General features: G+C 39.2%; 1 protein-coding gene across 6 annotated transcripts; it reads left to right on the top strand.

The window, feature by feature from the left end:
* Window positions 1-111: 111 nt before the first annotated feature.
* LOC109906219 (uncharacterized) lies at window positions 112-17,524 on the top strand. Of its 6 annotated transcripts, none has more exons than XM_031791908.1 (11): window positions 187-911; window positions 3,013-3,162; window positions 3,244-3,291; window positions 3,406-4,602; window positions 5,578-7,576; window positions 7,775-7,816; window positions 7,923-8,156; window positions 8,408-8,465; window positions 14,400-14,525; window positions 14,651-14,698; window positions 15,165-17,523. In XM_031791908.1, exons 9-11 carry the CDS (start codon window positions 14,495-14,497, stop codon window positions 16,691-16,693), a joined length of 1,608 nt encoding a protein of 535 aa, XP_031647768.1. In that variant the 5' UTR covers window positions 187-911; window positions 3,013-3,162; window positions 3,244-3,291; window positions 3,406-4,602; window positions 5,578-7,576; window positions 7,775-7,816; window positions 7,923-8,156; window positions 8,408-8,465; window positions 14,400-14,494; the 3' UTR covers window positions 16,694-17,523. The 6 variants fall into 6 exon arrangements, 5 of the variants coding, with proteins under 5 accessions (XP_031647768.1, XP_031647767.1, XP_020359432.1 ...); XM_031791907.1 differs by having other exon boundaries at window positions 7,775-7,822; XM_020503843.2 differs by lacking the exon at window positions 7,775-7,816.
* The last annotated feature ends 5,243 nt before the right edge of the window (window positions 17,525-22,767 follow it).

The raw sequence follows: 22,767 nt of genomic DNA, 5'->3' as shown, positions 1-22,767 counted from the left end.
ATTGTTTACCGTAAGACGAGTCCCGTGACACTTGTGGGTAGAGCAAACCGGAAAACACCATTGTGTTTGTGAGAGTCTCCCATTTCCACAGTGGGGTGTTTTGTTTGTAGCCCAAATGGTTAGGACACTACAGACAGAAGTTGGCACATCAGCGTTACCGACTTTAGATGAGTCCCATGGGGCTTGTGGGAATCGTAGAGCAAAACGGAGAACACCATCATGTTCGGGAGAGTCTAATCTTTCCATACGCTACACGCGTTTTTGTGAAAAGACAGATTTTCAGGATGTCTCATGATCTGACAAACACCGCTGTAGCTTGGCCACCTTCCAACGCAGAAGAGGGGGCCGACATAGGCGGATGCAGTGGATTGAGACGGAGCCCATGAAAAAAACACACCTCTAGCTTAAACTGATGCGTTTGGATGGGTATGTTTTTATGATGTTACCTAGATTGATGCATGGGTGAGTCAAGACTCTTAAGGATATCTTAAACCCCTGTTCATAAAGGGCTAAAAACAGCAACAATATATGAAATGTGTTTTTCACAAATCAAGTGCAGTAGCTTGACTAGGGTCTTCACTGTTGAAGCATTCTTTGATTTTGTCAGTTATTATTTTCTGTTGCGCACGCTCTTCCTCCAGATCAATATCTCTGAGAGCTCTTTGAACTCATTAGGAATTCTTGACGTCTCCGGTTTCCATGGTTATTGCAACTCCCCTCTGCTATTTCCTGTATTTGTATTTGGTTGGGAGGAAGGGGATATGAGATTTAGGTCTAAGCATAGTGTGCCCCGTCGGCAACTTTTGAGTAACTCTGTGATTTAAGTTAAGAATAGTTGTCCATTATTTTGATCACAATGGATTCTTGCAATTATGAGAAGAAGACTTAAGGTGACCTGGTGACCTTCTATGGTGAGTGCCTGTTTATTGTGTTATCCTTCTATGTTCAATCCAAAAGCATAGGCTACCTCTGTCGGTTAAAATATTTTTCCACTGTAACAACAAGATGGCTGCTGCATTTTAGACTTTATAAACTACTACTACTTTCCAAATAAACTGGAAAACTTTACAATGCCTAGTAAGTCTACACGCCCCTTGCATTGTCATCATATTTTGCTGCCTTCAAATTAAATCGAAAAAGAGATGAAGTTGGATTTCTTTCCCTACAGATTTACACTACCTTCTCTACATTTTCAAAGTGAAAAAGTTCCAAAGAAATTCTGGTGTGTCTTTGGCATAAAAACATGTGCAATTGTCTCTCTGAAAAATGAAACTATATCCTAGGGTTAGGTTTTCAGAAGAATGTGAATTAGGCCAAAAATGTATGTCTTTGTTGTGTTTTCTTTCAGTATTATGTTGTGACTTTAGTCATAAACTGTTCTTTCTGCTACCGCATGGCAAGCAGTACCGGAGCGCCAATTCTAGGTCCAAGAGGCTTCGACTGTTGATGAATGTGACTTTTGTTTATTGATATGGATGTTCGGTTTATGTCCCAGGTTCAATGGCGGTCATGACTATTTATTTAAAAGTAATTTACAACTTACTCTTCAGAGCCATTTGTTTAGTAGCCTACCTGATGGAACGAGAATGGTGTAATTGCGGCCTGCAAATCAGGGTGTTTCCTGCATGTGGGCATTCCTGCAAACCGTCTTCAGACTTGAGGTGGGGCTGCTACAGTACAGTAGGTGTTGGTAATGAACCATAACGTTGGATGTCTGTCTAGCTCAATCTCTGATAATGCTTTTCCCCCCGTTTCATCCACATTTTAATCGCATAGTAGACAATCAGGGGAAATACAGAAAATCTAAAGTTCAGGTTTGCGGCCCGGGAGTCTTGTCTATGTGTAGTTGCCTGTCTGCACTATCCATATAGCTTCATGGTTCAGTTTGTTAGTTTGTTCAGTGTTCATTCGTTAATAAAATAGAATGTACACATACCACGCTGCACCTTGGTCTCCTTTGTCCGACAAACGTGACATTCACCTTTCATTCAGAATATAAAATGAACCTAACTGCATCGTCTGGAAACTACGTATTTTTTGGGAGGTTGCTTCAGAACACTAGGTCTACAATTATTCAATTGTCAAATGTTGTAAAAATGTCAGGTTCTAGGTCTGGGGTGGGCAGGCAGAGTGAAGCAGAGGCAAACAGCAAAATACTTGTATATAAAAATGTATATATTTTTGGACAATTCCGTTTCAACACAATTCCATTCAATTGCTTTGGTTCATAAATATAATTGTCTCTTTTTATTCTAAAAAACACGCTATTTGATATCAGACAAACATCCAAACCCAAACCAGGAAATTAAAAGGGCAGAAGAAGTGATTTGTCCATTTTCTTAAAGGTCTCACTTCAGCTCAAACAAACTCCATTAGCCATGTGCTCTCATCAACTGAAGCCATTACATGCTCAGACAAAACCTGGTATCATTCTTAAATGTAAACCTTGAAATTTTTACTCTTTATAAACATTTAACTCAATATTTATCTTGAGTACTTCATGAATGTAGATTTTAAAAAGTATATTTCATACAATATTTGATTTGATCTTAACAGACAATTCAAAACAAAACTAGAAAATACTATATCCTCAGTTGTACATGTATGTTTGTGTTGTACACAGTCATCGTGCAGTTTCTTATCAACTGAACTATAAAACCAAACCACGCCCTTGGACTTACTAGGCAAGGTAATGTAAGAGACAATGATTATGCAACAACATTTAACTGCTGTGGGGAAATATCAGTGGGCAATAGCTGGTTGAATCAACGTTGTTTACACATTTAATTTTATGTGGTGACATTGAATCAACATGGAAAACTGATTAGATTTGCAAGTCATCAACGGCTAGTTGACAACTCAACCAAATGTAATTCAAAACTATAAGGTGAACTGACGTCTGTGCCCAGTGGGTAGGTGCTATATCACATATAAAGACACCAAGGAGATAAACAACTATAATTCGAAAGCTTTCTTGACTAACTGTCAATTATTATTTATATTCTCTCCCAGGATTAACATAACATGGAGAAGAACAGGATGGCATTGTGATGGATTCAAATACCGGTAGACACTGCAGCAAATAGTGAACACAGTGCTTTTCAAAGCAATGGGAGTCCTACATGGTATCGCAGTGGCTTAAAATGGGATCCGGGTCAAGTGGTAGGTTTCTTTACTTAGTTGCCACCAACATGTTCATTCATTTTTTTAAATATACTTAACCATACTCTGTCTTCGCCATAGCTTCTGATAAAATTCCATTGGTTGAAAAGGATGAGTCAAAAGAGGATGGTATGAACTTGTTATATTGTTTAAATCATTAAATTCTTAATCTCTTTAGAAAAAAACATCATAAAAAAAGATTCTAACACTATTTTTGGTTTGTCATTACCCTGTCACCAACAGTTGTCCTTTTTGAAAAACTGGATTTTGTGATTATTGGCTACCATGGTGCTGGAAAGAATAAAACAGGAAACATCATCCTGAACAAAAAGGAATTCAGTTACTGGACATCATGGAGCAAACAAGCTGTGAAGAAAGAGTCCAACTCAGGCAACCATAAAATTACTGTGGTCCGCACTCCAGGTTGGTCTGGGAAATTAAGTACGGAGACAAAACAGCAGATTCTAAAATCTGTCCAGTCGTCATTTACAGATGGACCTAACGCTCTCCTCTTGGTTATTAAAATCGGTTGTACAGACTCTCTCGCTATTTTCACAAATGAAGAAGGAAAAAGCATGTTTGAAGAAATGTTCACTGAAAATGTATGGGAAAATATAATAGTGCTGTTCACAAATGAGAAAGGATTGATGAAAGAAAATATGCCTATTGACGAATACATTACTAAACTTAAACTTGACTGGTTGATAGAGAAATGTGAAGGAAGGTATTTTTGTCTTTCCGACATAAATTCATGGAAGGTTCAGAGTAGGGAGCTGATCTACAATTTAGAGGTAAATATAGCTGAGAACAAAAATGAGAATTTCAACATGGAAGATATTGCCACAGAGAATAAACTGAAGAAAAAGACATGTCTGAAAAATAACCTTGAAAAGAAGTGCAACCAACTTAAATCACATCTGCCAAGCTATAGGAAGAATAAGAAAAAAATTGAATCCATTGAGATTAAGATAGAAAAACTGGAGAAGATCATTAAACAGAAGACTGAAGAAATACAAGAATTACAGGCTCAAATTGATCAGTTAAGTCCCAAAGTAAAGAAACAGACAGAAGAGGACAAAGAAACAAAAGAAGAGTTGAAGCAAACAAAAGAAGAGTTGAAGCAAACAAAAGAAGAGTTGAAGCAAACAAAAGAAGAGTCGAAGCAAACAAAAGAAGAGTTGAAGCAAACAAAAGAAGAGTTGAAGCAAACAAAAGAAGAGTCGAAGCAAACAAAAGAAGAGTTGAAGCAAACAAAAGAAGAGTCGAAGCAAACAAAAGAAGAGTTGAAGCAAACAAAAGAAGAGTTGAAGCAAACAAAAGAAGAGTTGAAGCAAACAAAAGAAGAGTTGAAGCAAACAAAAGAAGAGTTGAAGCAAACAAAAGAAACGTTGAAGCAAACACAAGACAAGTTGACAGCAACTGAAGAAATGTCCACTAATAGTAAGTATGCTTATTGGTTTGCTATGATGCTGAGGAATGGAGCTTGCTCAATTTTAATAGCTCCATTCATAAATGTTTACTTAACCCACAACTAAAATCTTGGGTAATTTGGTATTGTTAAAAACAAGAATAGTTTGTACTTGCTTCAGCTGTCCAACATTATTTTTACGCCCGTTGAAGAAGTTTAGAAGTTGAAATTGCTAGAGGCTAGTGTTGAAACATGTAGGTTAGTGTCACAATAGGAGTAATAAACATATTGTGCTTTACTGTTATGTTGTATTTTTCCAGTGGTGGAAATTGTCATTCTTGAGTAACAGTAAACATACCTTAATAGAAAATGACTCAAGTAAAAGTGAGTCACCCAGTAAAATACTACTTGAGTAAAAGTCTAAAAGTATTTGGTTTAAAATATACTTAATTAAGTATCAAAAGTAAAAAATCATTTCACATTCCTTATATTAAACAAATCAGATGGCACGATTTTTTAAATTAATTTTATTACGGATAGCCAGGGGCATGCTCCAACACTCAGACATCATTTATAAACAAAGCATATGTGTTTACTGAGTCTGTCAGATAAGAGGCAGTAGAGATGACCAGGATGTTCTCTTGATGTGTGTGAATTGTACCATTGTCCTGTCCTGCTAAGCATCTGGGTGTCAGGGAAAATGTATGGAGTAAAAAGTACATTATTTTCATTGGGAATGTAGTGACGTAAAAGTAAAAGTTGTCGAAAATAGAAATAGTAAAGTACAATACAAATACCCTAAAAACGAGTTAACTAGTACTTTACATTTTTTTTACCTAAGTACTTTACACCACTGTATTTTTTGAGAAGATTACATCAAATAATACAATACAGTTATTGTACAGGAGGCCTAGTTATACCCAAAAAGTATTTGATGCTGTTATTTTAGTCAAACAAAAACATAATATAGAGTTCAAAATTATAATCCTATATTTCTATCATATTAGGAATCACCGAAAAGGGGACGTGGCAGAACACACTTAACAGCATCTTGGGTGAACTCCTTGAAGATGAATTTAAAAAACTGAAGCACTTGTTGACTGAAATCCCCAGCGGAAAACTGGAACATGCAAAACAACTGGATGTAGGAGATATGATGATAAAAGCCTTTGGATTTAATGAATCAATCACAAAAACACGAGACCTCATGAAGAGGATACCACGCAATGACCCAGCTGTGCAAGACATACTGGAGCCCTTCCTGTTAGAAATAGGAGAAGCATTGTGATTTAAACATAATTCATTAAATATACTACATGCTCGTTGAACATCTCATTACAACATCATGGGCATTAATATGGAGTTGGTCCCCCCTTTGCTGCTTTAACAGCCTCTACTCTTCTGGGAAGGCTTGCCACTAGATTTTGGAACATTGCTGCAGGGACTTGCTTCCATTCAGCCACGAGACCATTAGTGAGGACGGGCACTAATGTTGGGTGATTAGGCCTGGCTCACAGTCGGCGTTGCAATTCATCCCAAAAGTGTTGAAGTTGAGGTCAAGGCTCTGCGCAGTTCAGTCAAGTTCTTCCACACCAATCTCAACAAACCATTTCTGTACGGACCTCGCTTTGTGTGCGGGGGCATTGTCCTGCTGAAACAGGAAAGGGCCTTCCCCAAACTGTTACCACGGTGTTGGAAGCACAGGATTGTCTAGAATGTCATTGTAAGCTGTGGTGTTAAGATTTCCCTTCACTGGAACTAAGGGGCCTAGCCTGAACCATGAAAAACAGCTCTAGACAATTATTACTCCTCCACCAAACTTTACAGTTGGCACTATGCATTCGGGCAGGTAGCGTTCTCCTGGCATCTGTCAAACTCAGAAGCATGATTCATCACTTCAGAGAACTAATTTCCACTGCTCCAGAGTCCAATGTCGACGAGCTTTACACCACTCCAGCTGACGCTTGGCATTGCACATGGTGATTTTAGGCTTGTGTGTGGCTGCTCTGCCATGGAAACCCATTTCATTAAGCTCCTGACAAACAGTTATTGTGCTGACGTTGCTTCCAGAGGCAGTTTTGAACTCGTAGTGAGTATTGCAACTGAGGACAGATGATTTTTACACACTACGTGCTTCAACAGTTGGCGATCCAGTTCTGTGAGGTTATGTGGGCTACCACTTTGCGGCTGAGCTGTTGTTGCTCCTAAACATTTCCACTTTACAATAACAGCACTTACAGTTGACCTCTAGCAGACCAGAAATTTGATGAACTGACTTCTTGGAAATGTGCCATCCTATGTCGGTGCCACATTGAAAGTCACTGAGCTCTTCACTACAGGCCATTCTACTGCCAATGTTTGTCTATGGAGATTGCATGGTGGTGTGCTCGATTTTATACACTTGTCAGCAACAGGTGTGGCTGAAATAGCCAAATCCACTAATTTGAAGGGATGACCACATACTTTGTAGTGTATGTCCTACTCACTTCAGACTCAGTTCATTATTGGCAACAGTCAATGTCATGGATCTTTGTCATATTTTCGGTTAGATTTGTTTATAGTCATATATGTAAATGAACCCTTTTCTTGTTGATATTGTAACTATAAGCAATATCAGTTTCCTTTTCCATATTAAATTTTGATATTGTATTATATTAGCCCTTTGATAGTTTTCTAAACACAAAGATGTGTCACTGCTTGTCTATAAACGTTCCGGAATAACAGGCCAGAGACAAAAAAGAAAATTAGACAAAAAAGAAAAAAAGTGAAAATGTTATGGATGACTTTGATTTAAGATAAGAAACTCAAGCAACTGTTCAGAGACAATGGTACAATACAATGGTGCCAGGGTTGCCACAGTGGATTGAGGAGAGATGAGGAAAAGTAACTCTGACAAAGACATGGAGAAGATCAAGAAGCATTTTCAGATAAGGATCAACTCTGGTGGAGGGGATTGTGGAAAAGGTGGGAGACAACATGTATAAGGTCGCTTCAGGGATAAAGACGGTAAGGAGTTCAATTTAATTGTGTGTATGTGTGTGTGTGTGTGTGTGTGTGTGTGTGTGTGTGTGTGTGTGTGTGTGTGTGTGTGTGTGTGTGTGTGTGTGTGTGTGTGTGTGTGTGTGTGTGTGTGTGTGTGTGTGTGTGTGTGTGTGTGAGAGAAAAAACACTAACTAACCAGTACAAACATCATGTTCCCCTCAGCATTATGAGAACCCAATCAAAATCCATCATAAAAGGCATCGGGTAGAAGTAAATTCAAATATAATTTGACATACTGTATATCTTAAATGACTGCGTTTTCAGTCATTTCATTCTAAAATCTTGAACCGCTCAATTTGACCTTGTCCAGGGGTGCCTCCAGGGGTCACTGCTGAGGGAGAGGGAGCTGAAAGAGGTGTACGCCCGCGTGGCATGGTGCATCCTGGGAAGGTGGGGAGACAAGGAGAGGCTCCCAAGGAGACCATTGACAGGTTGGATGGACAGAGAGGCTGGTGAGCCGTGGTTGTGAGGAGGATGGAGGCGACTACCACTGCTCAGGGTTCGAAACACATCATCAAGCTGAAACACCCGGAGAACCTTGTCGGTGAGGAGCTAAATTATTTAAATCTCTGACCTCTGCTCAATCTTCTTCTCTAAAAGTGCTTTATCACTTCCCACACACACCTTTAGCCATTAGATTATTATGGTCCAAACAAATGTCTAACAGTACTTACAATGTTACTTTGGCAATGGGAAACAAACATTTAGTCTTATTTATTTTTTTATTTTTTTTTATTTTCATACGTCTGGAGGTGTCCATTAACAACTAATGAATCTATTTTGGATTTGTACCAGACTACACAGAGTATCAGAGAGCGAATGAGGGCTTCAGGAAGACAGCCATGTGCTTAAGGTGGGTGAGCTCGCATCAAAGGGATTGGCTCTTAGGTACAGTATGGAGCCACACAGTGGAGGTGTCATAATATCCATAAAACCTAGCGGTCAAACAGGGAAATGGTTACAATCGTTTTTCCACTATAGTTTAGAAACACTTAAAATAAGGGCTGTGTAGGCCTACCTTGGCGTGATGTTTTGATAACCATGTCTCTCTCGGACAAGATGACTTGTTGATTTATTTACTCTCAGATTTGAAAATGCTATTTAGCATCAAAGTAGACATGCAAAACTACAAATCCCTGCAAGCTCCAGGTAACAGGTATCATTATTTTGATTGCCGATTTTCTCCATTTATCAGAGTGCCGTCAGGTAGCCTGATTTCAGATGTGTCCATGTAAACAAGATTGTTAGGGAAATCATTTTTCTTGCAAAGCATGTAAACAAACTATTATATTAATCAGACTATTCACAATTATCTCAATATTGTGTGCATGTAACCATACTCAATGTAGATGAAGGGGAGGAAACAGTTTAAAGAAGGATTTTTAAGCATTGAGAAAATTCATTCATGGATTGTTTACAGTATGTGTGCCATTCAGAGAGTGAGAGACACCATTTTTAAGTCCCTTTGAATGGGGTATGATAGTGGTATGGTAGTAGGGGCCAGGTGCACCGGTTTTGGTCAAGAACTGCAACGCTGCTGGGTTTTTCACGCATAACAGTTCACCATGTGTATCAAGAATGGTCCAACACCCAAAGGGTATCCAGCCAACTTGATAACTGTGGGAAGTATTGGAGTCAACATGGGCCAGCATCCCTGTGGAACACTTTCAAAACCATTTCAAGTCTATGCCCCGACGAATTGAGACTGTTCTGAGGGCAAAAGGGGGTGCAAAATCAAAATTAGGAAGGTGTTCTTAATGTTTTGTACACTGAGTGTATGCAGTATACTAGGTGAAACCATGAAACATGAAATGTTTACAACCTAAACAACAGTGTTTAAAACTTAAGCATTTAGATTTGCCAATAAGTGTTCTCATCTTAAACACAGGCATTTAGAATGCAAGATTAAACAGGATAGTCAGCTTTTTCCAGTCAGTTTTACAACCAATGCACATTGATTGATTCATTGTGCTTATACTATACAAAGATAAACAATCTAAATGAATCCAATCTGTAAGGGGTTGTACTTATTATACCCATTCCTGAGATGGTTGTTCCAATTTAGATGGTTTAGGTAGTCTTGCTTGTGAAGTCCTTCACCATAGCAGTCATTCCGAGTGCAGGCTGTGGGTGATAAAATATTACAATAAATCAAATCAAACATTATTTGTCACATGCGCTGAATACAACAGGTGTAGACCTTACAGTGAAATGCTGAATACAACAGGTGTAGACCTTACAGTGAAATGCTGAATACAACAGGTGTAGTAGACCTTACAGTGAAATGCTGAATACAACAGGTGTAGACCTTACAGTGAAATGCTGAATACAACAGGTGTAGACCTTACAGTGAAATGCTGAATACAACAGGTGTAGACCTTACAGTGAAATGCTGAATACAACAGGTGTAGACCTTACAGTGAAATGCTGAATACAACAGGTGTAGACCTTACAGTGAAATGCTGAATACAACAGGTGTAGACCTTACAGTGAAATGCTGAATACAACAGGTGTAGACCTTACAGTGAAATGCTGAATACAACAGGTGTAGTAGACCTTACAGTGAAATGCTGAATACAACAGGTGTAGACCTTACAGTGAAATGCTGAATACAACAGGTGTAGTAGACCTTACAGTGAAATGCTGAATACAACAGGTGTAGACCTTACAGTGAAATGCTGAATACAACAGGTGTAGACCTTACAGTGAAATGCTGAATACAACAGGTGTAGACCTTACAGTGAAATGCTGAATACAACAGGTGTAGTAGACCTTACAGTGAAATGCTGAATACAACAGGTGTAGACCTTACAGTGAAATGCTGAATACAACAGGTGTAGACCTTACAGTGAAATGCTGAATACAACAGGTGTAGACCTTACAGTGAAATGCTGAATACAACAGGTGTAGACCTTACAGTGAAATGCTGAATACAACAGGTGTAGTAGACCTTACAGTGAAATGCTGAATACAACAGGTGTAGACCTTACAGTGAAATGCTGAATACAACAGGTGTAGACCTTACAGTGAAATGCTGAATACAACAGGTGTAGTAGACCTTACAGTGAAATGCCGAATACAACAGGTGTAGACCTTACAGTGAAATGCTGAATACAACAGGTGTAGTAGACCTTACAGTGAAATGCTGAATACAACAGGTGTAGACCTTACAGTGAAATGCTGAATACAACAGGTGTAGACCTTACAGTGAAATGCCGAATACAACAGGTGTAGACCTTACAGTGAAATGCTGAATACAACAGGTGTAGACCTTACAGTGAAATGCCGAATACAACAGGTGTAGACCTTACAGTGAAATGCTGAATACAACAGGTGTAGACCTTACAGTGAAATGCTGAATACAACAGGTGTAGTAGACCTTACAGTGAAATGCCGAATACAACAGGTGTAGACCTTACAGTGAAATGCTGAATACAACAGGTGTAGACCTTACAGTGAAATGCCGAATACAACAGGTGTAGACCTTACAGTGAAATGCTGAATACAACAGGTGTAGACCTTACAGTGAAATGCTGAATACAACAGGTGTAGTAGACCTTACAGTGAAATGCCGAATACAACAGGTGTAGACCTTACAGTGAAATGCTGAATACAACAGGTGTAGACCTTACAGTGAAATGCTGACTTACAAGCCATTAACCAACAATGCAGTTCAAGAAGAGTTAAGAAAAGATTTTCCAAATAAACTAAAAGTAAAAAATAATAAAAAGTAACAATAGCATAACAATGACGAGGCTATACACAGGGGGAACCGGTACTGAGTCAGTGTGCAGGGGTACAGGTTATAGGTAATATATACATGTAGGTAGGGGTGAAGGGACTATGCATGGATAACAAACAGCGAGTAGCAGCAGTGTACAAAACAAATGGAGGAGGTAGGGGGTGGGGTCCGTGTAATAGTCTGTTGGCCATTTGATAAATTGTTCAGCGGTCTTATGGTTAGCAGATGTTAATGCGAGTGTAGCGAAATGCTTGTGCTTCTAGTGCCGACAATGCAGTAATAATCAACGAGTAATCTAACCTAACAATTCCAAAACTACTACCTTATACACACAAGTGTAAAGGGATAAAGAATATGTACATAAAGATATATGAATGAGTGATGGTACAGAACGGCATGGGCAAGATGCAGTAGATGGTATCGAGTACAGTATATACATATGAGATGAGTAATGTAGGGTATGTAAACAAAGTGGCATAGTTTAAAGTGGCTAGTGATACATGTATTACATAAAGATGCAGTAGATGACAGAGTACAGTATATACATATACATATGAGATGAGTAATGTAGGGTATGTAAACATTATATTAAGTAGCATAGTTTGAAGTGGCTAGTGATATATTTGACATCAATTTCCATTATTAAAGTGGCTGGAGTTGAGTCAGTAAGTTGGCAGCAGCCACTCAATATTAGTGGTGGCTGTTTAACAGTCTGATGGCCTTGAGATAGAAGCTGTTTTTCAGTCTCTCGGTCCCTGCTTTGATGCACCTGTACTGACCTCACCTTCTGGATGATAGCGGGGTGAACAGGCTGTGGCTCGGGTGGTTGTTGTCCTTGATGATCTTTATGGCCTTCCTGTGACATCAGGTGGTGTAGGTGTCCTGGAGGGCAGGTAGTTTGCCCCCGGTGATGCGTTGTGCAGACCTCACTACCCTCTGGAGAGCCTTGCGGTAGTGGGCGGAGCAGTTGCCGTACCAGGCGGTGATACAGCCCGACAGGACGCTCTCGATTGTGCATCTGTAGAAGTTTGTGAGTGCTTTTGGTGACAAGCCGAATTTCCTCAGCCTCCTGAGTTTTAAGAGGCGCTGCTGCGCCTTCTTTACGACGCTGTCTGTGTGGGTGGACCAATTGAGTTTGTCAGTGATGTGTACGCCGAGGAACTTAAAACTTACTACCCTCTCCACTACTGTCCCATCGATGTGGATAGGGGGGTGCTCCCTCTGCTGTTTCCTGAAGTCCACAATCATCTCCTTTGTTTTGTTGACGTTGAGTGTGAGGTTATTTTCCTGACACCACACTCCGAGGGCCCTCACCTCCTCCCTGTAGGCCGTCTCGTCGTTGTTGGTAATCAAGCTACCACTGTAGTGTCGTCCGCAAACTTGATGATTGAGTTGGAGGCGTGCATGGCCACGCAGTCGTGGGTGAACAGGGAGTACAGGAGGGCTCAGAACGCACCCTTGTGGGGCCCCAGTGTTGAGGATCAGCGGGGTGGAGATGTTGTTACCTACCCTCACCACCTGGGGACAGCCCGTCAGGAAGTCCAGTACCCAGTTGCACAGGGCGGGGTCGAGACCCAGGGTCTCGAGCTTGATGACGAGTTTGGAGGGTACTATGGTGTTAAATGTTGAGCTGTAGTCGATGAACAGCATTCTCACATAGAACGAAGGAGTGAGTGTACAATAGTTTCTGCTATTTATCATAGATTTTAAAGACAGAAAAAGGTAAATCACATGAATCATTTTAAATTGTACCCTTAAGGTTCTCATGAATATAGCAAGAATCCTACGTCACAGTACATATATGATTTGGAGACTATTGGTGCTCCTGAGTAGAATGGACCCCCCTCTTTCTGCAAGACAATGTACAGTGTACAGTGATATATGTACATTTATAAACTGGGAGGTTGGAGGACTGTTTTATCTTCTTCTTGTGTTTCTTTTAAACTAAAGCGAAGCGACTTTGGGTCCTTTAAGAGCAATATATATATTGGCTGAATGCCGTATACTACTGGTATGACAAAACATTTATGTTTAATGTTGTCATTATGTTAGTAATGCCCCTCGGGGGTTTGTGGTACATTATATGGCCAATATACCATGGCTAAGTGATGTATCCAGGCAATGCACATTGCGTCGTGCATCAGTACAGCCCTTAGCCGTGGTATATTGGCCATATACCACAACCCTCGGGCCTTAAGTATATTCTATACACACTTCTGACTGCATTTCAGCTAATTCTACATATCAAATAAAGGGCTGAAATAATAGTGTGTGTACTCTCTGTAGAATTGGGTGTGTACTCTCTCTAGATTTGAATAGACTGTTGTCTTCAGTAGAATGAACCCCATTTATATTGTGACACAATGGACAGATAATGTTGTGTAGTTCAATATGAACGGTCTACATGCAGTACATTTTACATTTTGGCAATCTTATCCAGAGCGATTCACAGAAGCAATTATAGTTAAGTGCCTTGCTCAAGGGCACATCAGCAGATTGGTTCGAATCCCCAAGACCACTAGGTGAACAGCAACATTTAATAGCCCATTGCTCTTAACAGCTAGGCTACCTGCCGCCCCGTTCAAATCATGTGTTTGCTATGTATTTTCTAAAGTTGATTATTATACTGTCATTATAATTAGTTTAATAAGTAGTAGTATTATTATTATTATAAACATTTTATTACTATTGTTACCATCTTAAAAAATATATAGTAGTCATTATTCTTGATGCTGTTAGCAAATTATTTTACCATTTACATTACAGAGAGTTTATTTCAAATGGAAATCGCTGAGGTCACAGCCTTAATTCTTTCTTGTTCTTACTGTCCTGACACTAATTCAGTCCAATTCGTGCACTGATAACAACCTATTCTATTATTGAAAATAAAGATGACATATTAAACTGCAACAAGTGCCAGATTGGCGGTTTCCAAACAACACAGGTTCTGTAGCCCTTGTGAAGCACTGGGGAGAAATATGTCAAAGTTGACATTTTCTTTACATTTAGTTTATGACTAACTCCCAATGTGTCATCTCTCCATAGTTTGACAGAAAGATCCCGGTTGCCATTGTCAACTGTAGTTGCAGTGTTTCGTGGATCCAGTGGATTTTAAGCAAAATTCTTACATAACATGCAGTATGGGAGCCAAACACAGTAAAACATGTACAGGTATGTCTCAGACAGAACTAGATTTCTATCATTATTTGCAAGCATCAATCAAAACTTTTAATCAAAATAATTGTTGAATTCATATGAAATAATAAATAACCATGCATCTCTGTGTCCTCTCCCAGACACAGATGAGGATCCATTAATTACAAATGAAGAGTTAGATGAAGAGGGTATGTTACTCCTTTAAGAAAGGATCATGCCTAATGGCCCCAATTCACTCAATTACAGACAAATAATAACATACTGCGTATTCACTTAGAATATTAATGTTGTATTTTAGAGACAGGTGTGTTGTTGAGTCAATGGCCAATGTATCTGACATTTGCAGAGTGTGTCGATTTTGACACAAATACTATTTTGATTGAACCTGCAGTGTGGTTTGTCTTTATCTGATTGAATTGGGGCCTAAACCATGCATACTTTCTACTATGTCTAAATCAGCAGATGTTAAATCGTTTCATTATAATCTAGGAATAAACTAATTCTGTGCATGTACTGCATATACTGTTTGCTGTTTGCAGATTTGGAGGAAAAAAATAATGCCATTAGTTATCATACTGTCTGTTATCATATAACTTCACAAAATAAAACCTCACTGTTTTTCTGTTTGTCTTTTCTCTACTAAACCACCACCAGAGGTCCTGTTTAATCGTTTGGATTTTGTGCTTATTGGAGGTAAGGGTGCTGGAAAGAGTACCGTAGGAAACATAATCCTTGACAAGAAGTCCTCTTTCTGGATATTCAGTAATAAACAACGTGTGAAGAAAATAAATCTGAAAATAACTGTGATCCGCACTCCTGGCTGGAGTCAGTCTGGACTCTATAGCAGTCGAAAGAAGATAAAGCGGCAGGTCCAAGACTCTGTTAAGTCATTTAAAGACGGACCTAATGCTGTCCTCTTGGTCATTGAATCCACCTCTAAAAAGTCTAGTTTTAATGTGTGTGAGCAGAATATACTGGAAGATCTGCTTACCAAGAGAGTATGGGATCATACTATGGTGTTGTTCACAAAAGGGGAAAAACTGGCTGAATTTGACCTCAGTGAGCAGAAAATCAAAGATACATTTGAACATTTGATAAGAAAATGTGGAAACCGGTGTCATGTTCTCTATGACAACAAGCCACGCAAGCAACAGAACAGGGAGGTGATCAAGACATTAGAGGACATGTCTCTTAAAAACAAATATGAGAATTTCTACGTGGAGGAAGAAGCCACCGATCCTGTAAGGATATCAACCAAGAGGTTGATGAAGAAGATTGCTCTGAAAGGAAACATTTTGAAAAAAATTAGAAAACTTTATTCACGTCTATCAATTGAAAATGGCAGATCCAACGAGTTCCTTCAGAATGAAATCAAAAAACTGCAAGAGATCCTTAAACAGAAGGATGAGGATATAACAAGACTACAGTCTTGTCTTAATCAGCATTCAGAGACAGACTCTCTCAGTCTGTCAAATATAGACAGACAGGCACAGACAGACTCTCTCAGTCTGTCAAATATAGACAGACAGGCACAGACAGACTTTCTCAGTCTGTCAAATATAGACAGACAGGCACAGACAGACTCTCTCAGTCTGTCAAATATAGACAGACAGGCACAGACAGACTCTCTCAGTCTGTCAAATATAGACAGACAGGCACAGACAGACTTTCTCAGTCCGTCAAATATAGACAGACAGACACAGACAGACTGTCCAGGACTCCCTGAAGAAAACCAACAGAAACATCCCTTGATGGGAGAAGATAGGAATGAGGACACAAAAGTGGAGATAAAATACTGGATGAATAAGGTGAAGGAGAGGGATATAGAGATAGAACAGTTAAAGACTAAGTTGGGAAAGCACGCCAGCTATGGTACCATTGCAAAACCAGTGAACATGAATGGGAGACAGGACACAAATGGTAAATTCTTCAAGAAACACAAGTTGGCGTTGGAGGACCGTATGGGATTGTTGCGGCCCATACTTCGGCTTCTCCAGGAGCGAGTGGTTCTGAATGCCGAGGAGAGTCAGGAGGTGGACAACAAAACAAACAAGACACTGAAGAACCAGGCCCTGCTGGAAATGGTTTTGTTGAAGGGACCTGGTGCCCAAGAGCAGTTCTACCAGGTACTGAAAGAAGTAGACCCTTTCCTGGTAAAGGACCTGGAAGAGAAGACAAGTTGACAAGAGCAGGCTGGTGTGTAGTTAAGGATTCCGACCCCAACCAGAATAGGAGACCACTCTCCAGTTATGTTTGACATTATCTGTGCTGCCTACCAGATTAGGAACCTGTCGATTTCTAATCACTGGGATTTACTGGGATTTACATGCATTCATTTTACTGGAAATTACATGCATTCAGAGGGGTAAAGCGTTTTTCAAAATATACTGTTCAGAAAGGATATTCTTCACATTACATCACAAGTTAATGATGTCTTAGCCTACTCCATGTAAAATGTATCTTTTAACTGTCTTGAATAGGCCCCCAGGTCTCAGGAAAGGTGATGTGACCATGTAAGGCTAACGTTTAACAGCCTCTACTACACAGGTGTACTAACTGCACACAACAAGCTCAGGTAAAAGTAAATACGCTGATCAGGAAAGTCTGTAGTTGAAGCTTGACACCCCCTGGTGTCATAGTGAAGGATGGAAATTGTTGGGCTTTGAAAATTATACTTTACACTGTATCATCTTGTGAGCCTCAATCCAAATCACTGCATGTTATAGTTCTGTCACTTCATTTTGTATTTTATTTTATCATGTATTTTCCTACCATAGCCTATTCTGCTGTGTGAAACTAAATTATTTCTCAGTGTTCACTATATCATTATACAGTATATATTGAACCGTTTAGGTATGCCATTTAAAAAACAAACATTTACAGTAAATGTTGGTCAGTTTTGTCACTTTTATATTTTGTTGTATTATGTATTTCCTTCCATAGACTATTCTGCTGTTTGACACTGAATTACTTTTTTTGTGATTAATAAAGCATTATATATTTACTTAATTAACCATTCTGGTATGCAAAAATTATTTCCAATCATTTTGGACTGAACATTTTGGTCAGGGATTATGGGTCATGAACCCATTTTGAATACATGGGTTGGGGTCATTCTGAATTGAAGCAGAGAGGAAGAAGAGAAGCGAGAGGCTCCCCTCCCATTAAAATCTATTCACGCAAGAATACAGCAATAAGTAGACCAAGTAGGGATTTTTTTAATATAGGTCTATGAGAGTGTCCGATTTGGTCAGCAGAAAATGGGATTGCTAATTTGCTAAGGGAGTCTTATTTGATATAATTTAAGTTTCATAATGGTTAGGTTTTTAGAATGTATTGATATAAGTGAACGTACGTGGCATCTGGGCAACTTTAAGAAAACCGGCTTTATATCAGAGTTGAGTCTGTTGTTCACACGCATATCTGCCCTATCATTGGCTATAATGTTTCCACCTGATCGCTCTTCCTCCTGCGTGCCTTTCCACTGTTGCGACAACAACAAATCCCATTAAGACCATCTCGTCATTAGAGTATGATGGCAGTCAATTCAGGATGTGATTTGAATTTCAAATAAAATGGAACAACTTTTGAAATAAATAACCTCTACTTTTCAGTTTCTTGAGAAGTCATTAAAAATAGATACCCTTTTTTCAATATTGAATTGGATTTTCAGTTTACTTCCTGAATTGACTGCCTTCAATTCAAATCGACCCCAACCCAGCTGAATTCAGCCTTCGTCTCTCTCTTTGTGTTTGTCAAAGTGTTCCTTCTGTCTGATTACCCTCATTGGCTCCCTAAGCAGTAGTAAGTTCAGTATGCATGTAAGTTCAATACCTAAACAGGCCACTAGATATCAGAAAATTGGAATGAGGATCAGATTTCACCAGGACCATCTAAGAGGAAAAAGTGTGTTTCCCTGCACACAGACACACGTGGTGTGTTCCAGTCTGATCACGGCAGGCTCGTCCCTGATGTGGATGGAGCATTTCAATCTCGTAGGGTGGGGGCCCTCTCTGATTCAGCAGGGTTGGGTTAAATGCTTTCCCCACACTTTTTCCCCATTCTGATTGTGTCCATTTTTATACAGGTGTAGAAGATTAAATTACCCATTGTGATCACATCTTTCTGTAATCAGGAACGCATTGTGTCTGGATATCTCTCAAGTGTAGACCGATTTGGACAGTGAAACCATTTAAATCATAATTACCAGCCTTCTAAAAATCATTGACAGGTGGCCCCACTGACTTATGGCATCAATATGTCTTAACCAGACACTGGTTTTGAAGTTCGCAGCCGGGGCTACCTCATCACGTGACCATTAGCATCCGGGTATAAACGAGGCTTCAGACAGATGTATGGACAGGCCCAGCTCACTGTCAAGCCTTGAGCAACACAGGAGACAGAACATCTACAGCCCAATTAAAGCCAAGCTGGCAACAGTTTAGAGATCGGGCTTGTTTTGTTGTTTTTGTTATTATACATGGATCATGTAGCTTCACAAAAGAGTCAACATTTTCTAAATATGAGTGTAGTTCAATGTAACCAACAGTTTATAGAATGGGCTTGAACATTAATGCATGGTTCAATATATAATCATGTTGCATTACAATATATTTACATTTTTAACCAAAATATGCAACTTTTATCGATGTTGATGAAAGGTTAAATGTCCTTTTTCTTTTGACTTCTATGCAAGAAAAATACTTAAATAACCCAAATTAAAAAGATTAAAGTTAACAAAACCAACATATACAGTATATACTTTTTTATAAATGTCTTGTGAAATCAAATAATTTCTTATTGCTTTATCTTGTATGCCTACTTTGATTTCTGTTCATTAAAATGGATTGATGCATGCTGTCAAAATTATAATTCTCTGACCATACAGTTCTTAGTTAGGAAACTAGCACAGAGCTCCACATCTGCCCTCTTTACATGCCTTGTGATGAGAGAGTCTCCCTAAAAGTAGTCTGGCTGATACCAAACTCAAAGTCCTCCAGACTCTCTCCTCTCTCTGTGTCATGTGGTCTGCGTGTCAGCCAGGCTAACAGTATTCTTTTTCCCTCGAAGTGCCCATCAAAGGCCCTAAACCTAACCCTCATTCTAAACCTAACCCTTATTCTAAACCTAACCCTTATTCTAAACCTAACCCTCATTCTAATCCGAATCCTTATTCTAAACCTAACCCTCATTCTAAACCTAACCCTCATTCTAAACCTAACCCTTATTCTAAACCTAACCCTCATTCTAAACCTAACCCTCATTCTAAACCTAACCCTCATTCTAAACCTAATCCTTATTCTAAACCTAATCCTTATTCTAAACCTAACCCTCATTCTAAACCTAATCCTTATTCTAAACCTAACCCTTATTCAAAACCTAACCCTCATTCTAAACCTAACCCTTATTCAAAACCTAATGCTTAATCCTTATTCTAAAAGTAACCTACTCTAACAATATCCTCTTGTCCCCTCTGAGTGAATATATTTTCTATCTAGAAAATGAGGCATGATGAAAATAAGTGGCAGTTTGTTACACAAGTAGCACAGCACTGTCTCTGTCTTCATGAAACATACCTTACAATGTGGTGAGAATGTTGGTCGATGTGTTTCCGTGCACCTGCACAAAGATGATTTGCAGACTTTTGCAGCTATTTCTCTATTAGAAGACGGTAAAAAGCTATTCTAAACCAACTGTGACCACATATTTCTGAGGAACAAGTCTTACATTTGTTTTCTATATAGTGCCAAATAAGGGTTAACTCATAACGATGGCAGAACCCTTGTTGGTGCTCTACCGTTTTTGAAGGTTCTGTAAAGAGCCATGCTCATAAGGTTCTAAATATAACCTTTATGGCACTATAAAGAACCATTAAAAAAAGGTTCTATATAGAACTAAAAAGGGTTCCGCTATTGTTAAACCGTTTAGGTGCTATACAGATCTGTTTTTTAAAAGATAATTTAAAGAACCTTTATGGAGGATGGTTCTATAAAGAAATCTACTTGAAGAATCACACAAAGTTTGGCATCGCTGATTTAGGTAACAGTTATAACACAAGGCCTTCGCACAGCTTTAACAAGATCCCATAACTGACCAAAATCATGTTTTAAATATAATAGCATAAATTGGAATAAAACTCTCACTTACGGTTGAACAAAAAGAGCTGTAAGCAAACCACGCCTCAAAATATTGTAACGAGTCGCCACCCCTAGATGTTAATTATCACTAAAAGAGGAAAGAACCCTTTTCTCAACTGCAAAGAACCATTGAAGGACTCAGTCATTGTGGTTCCATATATAACCATATCCCTTACCAAAGAATCAATAAAGAACCCAGTTTTTGTAAAGAAAAAAAAAAAAAAGTGTGCACAGAGAGTACTATATATCTATATATATTAGTGAGAGATATAGGGATACATATGGAGAGAGAGATGTTGGCCCAAGCAGACAACGCAGCTGGACAGATTTTACACACTACTGTGTAATACCGGTTATAAAACATTGAATTTGGAAAACAGTTTAAAGTTCATGTTCTGTTATAGTAGAGGATACTTGTCTTCATGAGTAGAGGGTGTGCGCATGTGTGTGTAGATGTGTGTGTGTGTGTGTGTGTGTGTGTGTGTGTGTGTGTGTGTGTGTGTGTGTGTGTGTGTGCGGATCCAGCTCACCGTCACAGGTCCAGCTCACTCAGCACCAAAAATATTTCCCTATAGGGACATACCTAAGAACCCTGTATGGTTCTACTTAGCACCTTTTTTTTTAAGATTGTAGTTTCTGCCTAGTGTTGTGGAAATTTCCTGTATTACCAAATCATGAGAGAGAAAACCACACACAAGTCAGAGTTATATCATAAAGTCCATCTTTAATTATATGAGCTTCAGCATAGCCCTGTGACTCTCAGATCAATTCAGTGTTTTATAAATGAGTTCTCTGAGAGTCCTTACAAAACAGTTCTTAGTATCATTTATAGCCAAGACACACCCATCTCAACTCACATGACGAAACACAGATCTTAGGAACATTACATTAAAGGAAGACTTTACTTGAAAGAGGAGTATACCATAGCCAGATAGCATTAGCTATAAATGATCGTTCAATTTGGTCTCCTAAACAAAGTTCTTATCCCGTTCTTGGCACAACATAGTACCAAAACATTACCTCATCCAATGGCATATATCAATTGTCAATTCCAGATACTCCCATCTCAAATACAAGCCCTCCTGGACAAGCTCACAGAGACAGTGAACCTCTTAGTTCATATACTAGATCAAGATAAGGGCAACCTCAGAGGGGACATACAATAGTTACAGACACATTCCCATAAGAAGACAAGCCTGACCTCTCCCCTCTCTGGGCCCCTAGTGACTAAGCCCTAGCAGAGAAGGGAGAACTGCAAACTGCCAACAGTATTATCATCCAAAAGAAGACATTCTAATGACATATCTCACAGAAGCATTATTATGTAAATAAAACATCTTATTTATCAATGTTACCTAACTAATTCTGATTCAGCCACGACACTAGTTATAGCCTTGTTTACAGCCCAGCTAGCAACAGTTTATAGCCAACCCATCTACCCCCACTGGTCAAGCCTTTATCACCAAACACAGGATGGAGTTGATGAATCGACTGGGACTCTTGCAGCCCATACTTGCGTCTCTATGTTCGAGGAGTTCTGAGTCGTGAGGAGAAGGAGGAGGTGGAAAGTAAAGACACCAAGTCCAAACAGAATATAGCCTTGCTCAACATAGTCGTGCGGAAGGGAGCTCGCGCCCAAGAGTACTTTTACCAAGCCCTGGGAGAATGAGACCTTATGTTTGTGGAGGACCTGTGCAATTGTCGAAAATAGGCCCCCAGGTCTCAGGCAAGATGACGTGACTGAGCAGGGCCTAATGTGTACCAAACAACGTCTTAACACAACATGCGGACACACATTTATCTTGCTCTCTCATCAATTTCAGTTGACTTAATGTGGGAGGGTATATTACTGGTAACTTTCTAAGTTAGCCACTAAACTAACAGAATGTTGGTAACTTTAATTTTATTAGATGACATCTAGTGGCCTTCTTGAGCACTTCAAATTATTATAACCGTATGTATCATGCTTTATAAAAGGGTTCACAGATGTGGCTTAACTGTGTGCCATAATCACCAATGTCAAATGTGACATAACACACTATGTCGAATGTGACATAAACATGTGCTTTATAAAGGGTGACATGGCATGCTGCAGGATTACATTACACCCAAGAAACACT

Source organism: Oncorhynchus kisutch, linkage group LG16, assembly GCF_002021735.2.
Source record: "Oncorhynchus kisutch isolate 150728-3 linkage group LG16, Okis_V2, whole genome shotgun sequence".
Classification (NCBI taxonomy): Eukaryota; Metazoa; Chordata; class Actinopteri; order Salmoniformes; family Salmonidae; genus Oncorhynchus; species Oncorhynchus kisutch.
This window is presented reverse-complemented; position numbering and strand designations above follow the sequence as displayed.

Excerpts from the sequence above, each read along its gene's own strand:
- LOC109906219 (XM_031791906.1), top strand. The coding sequence starts at position 14,495 with ATGGGAGCCAAACACAGTAAAACATGTACAG. Across the intron at positions 14,526-14,650 it reads ACACAGTAAAACATGTACAG|ACACAGATGAGGATCCATTA; the intron begins GTATGTCTCAGA and ends GTCCTCTCCCAG. Across the intron at positions 14,699-15,164 it reads TGAAGAGTTAGATGAAGAGG|AGGTCCTGTTTAATCGTTTG; the intron begins GTATGTTACTCC and ends AACCACCACCAG.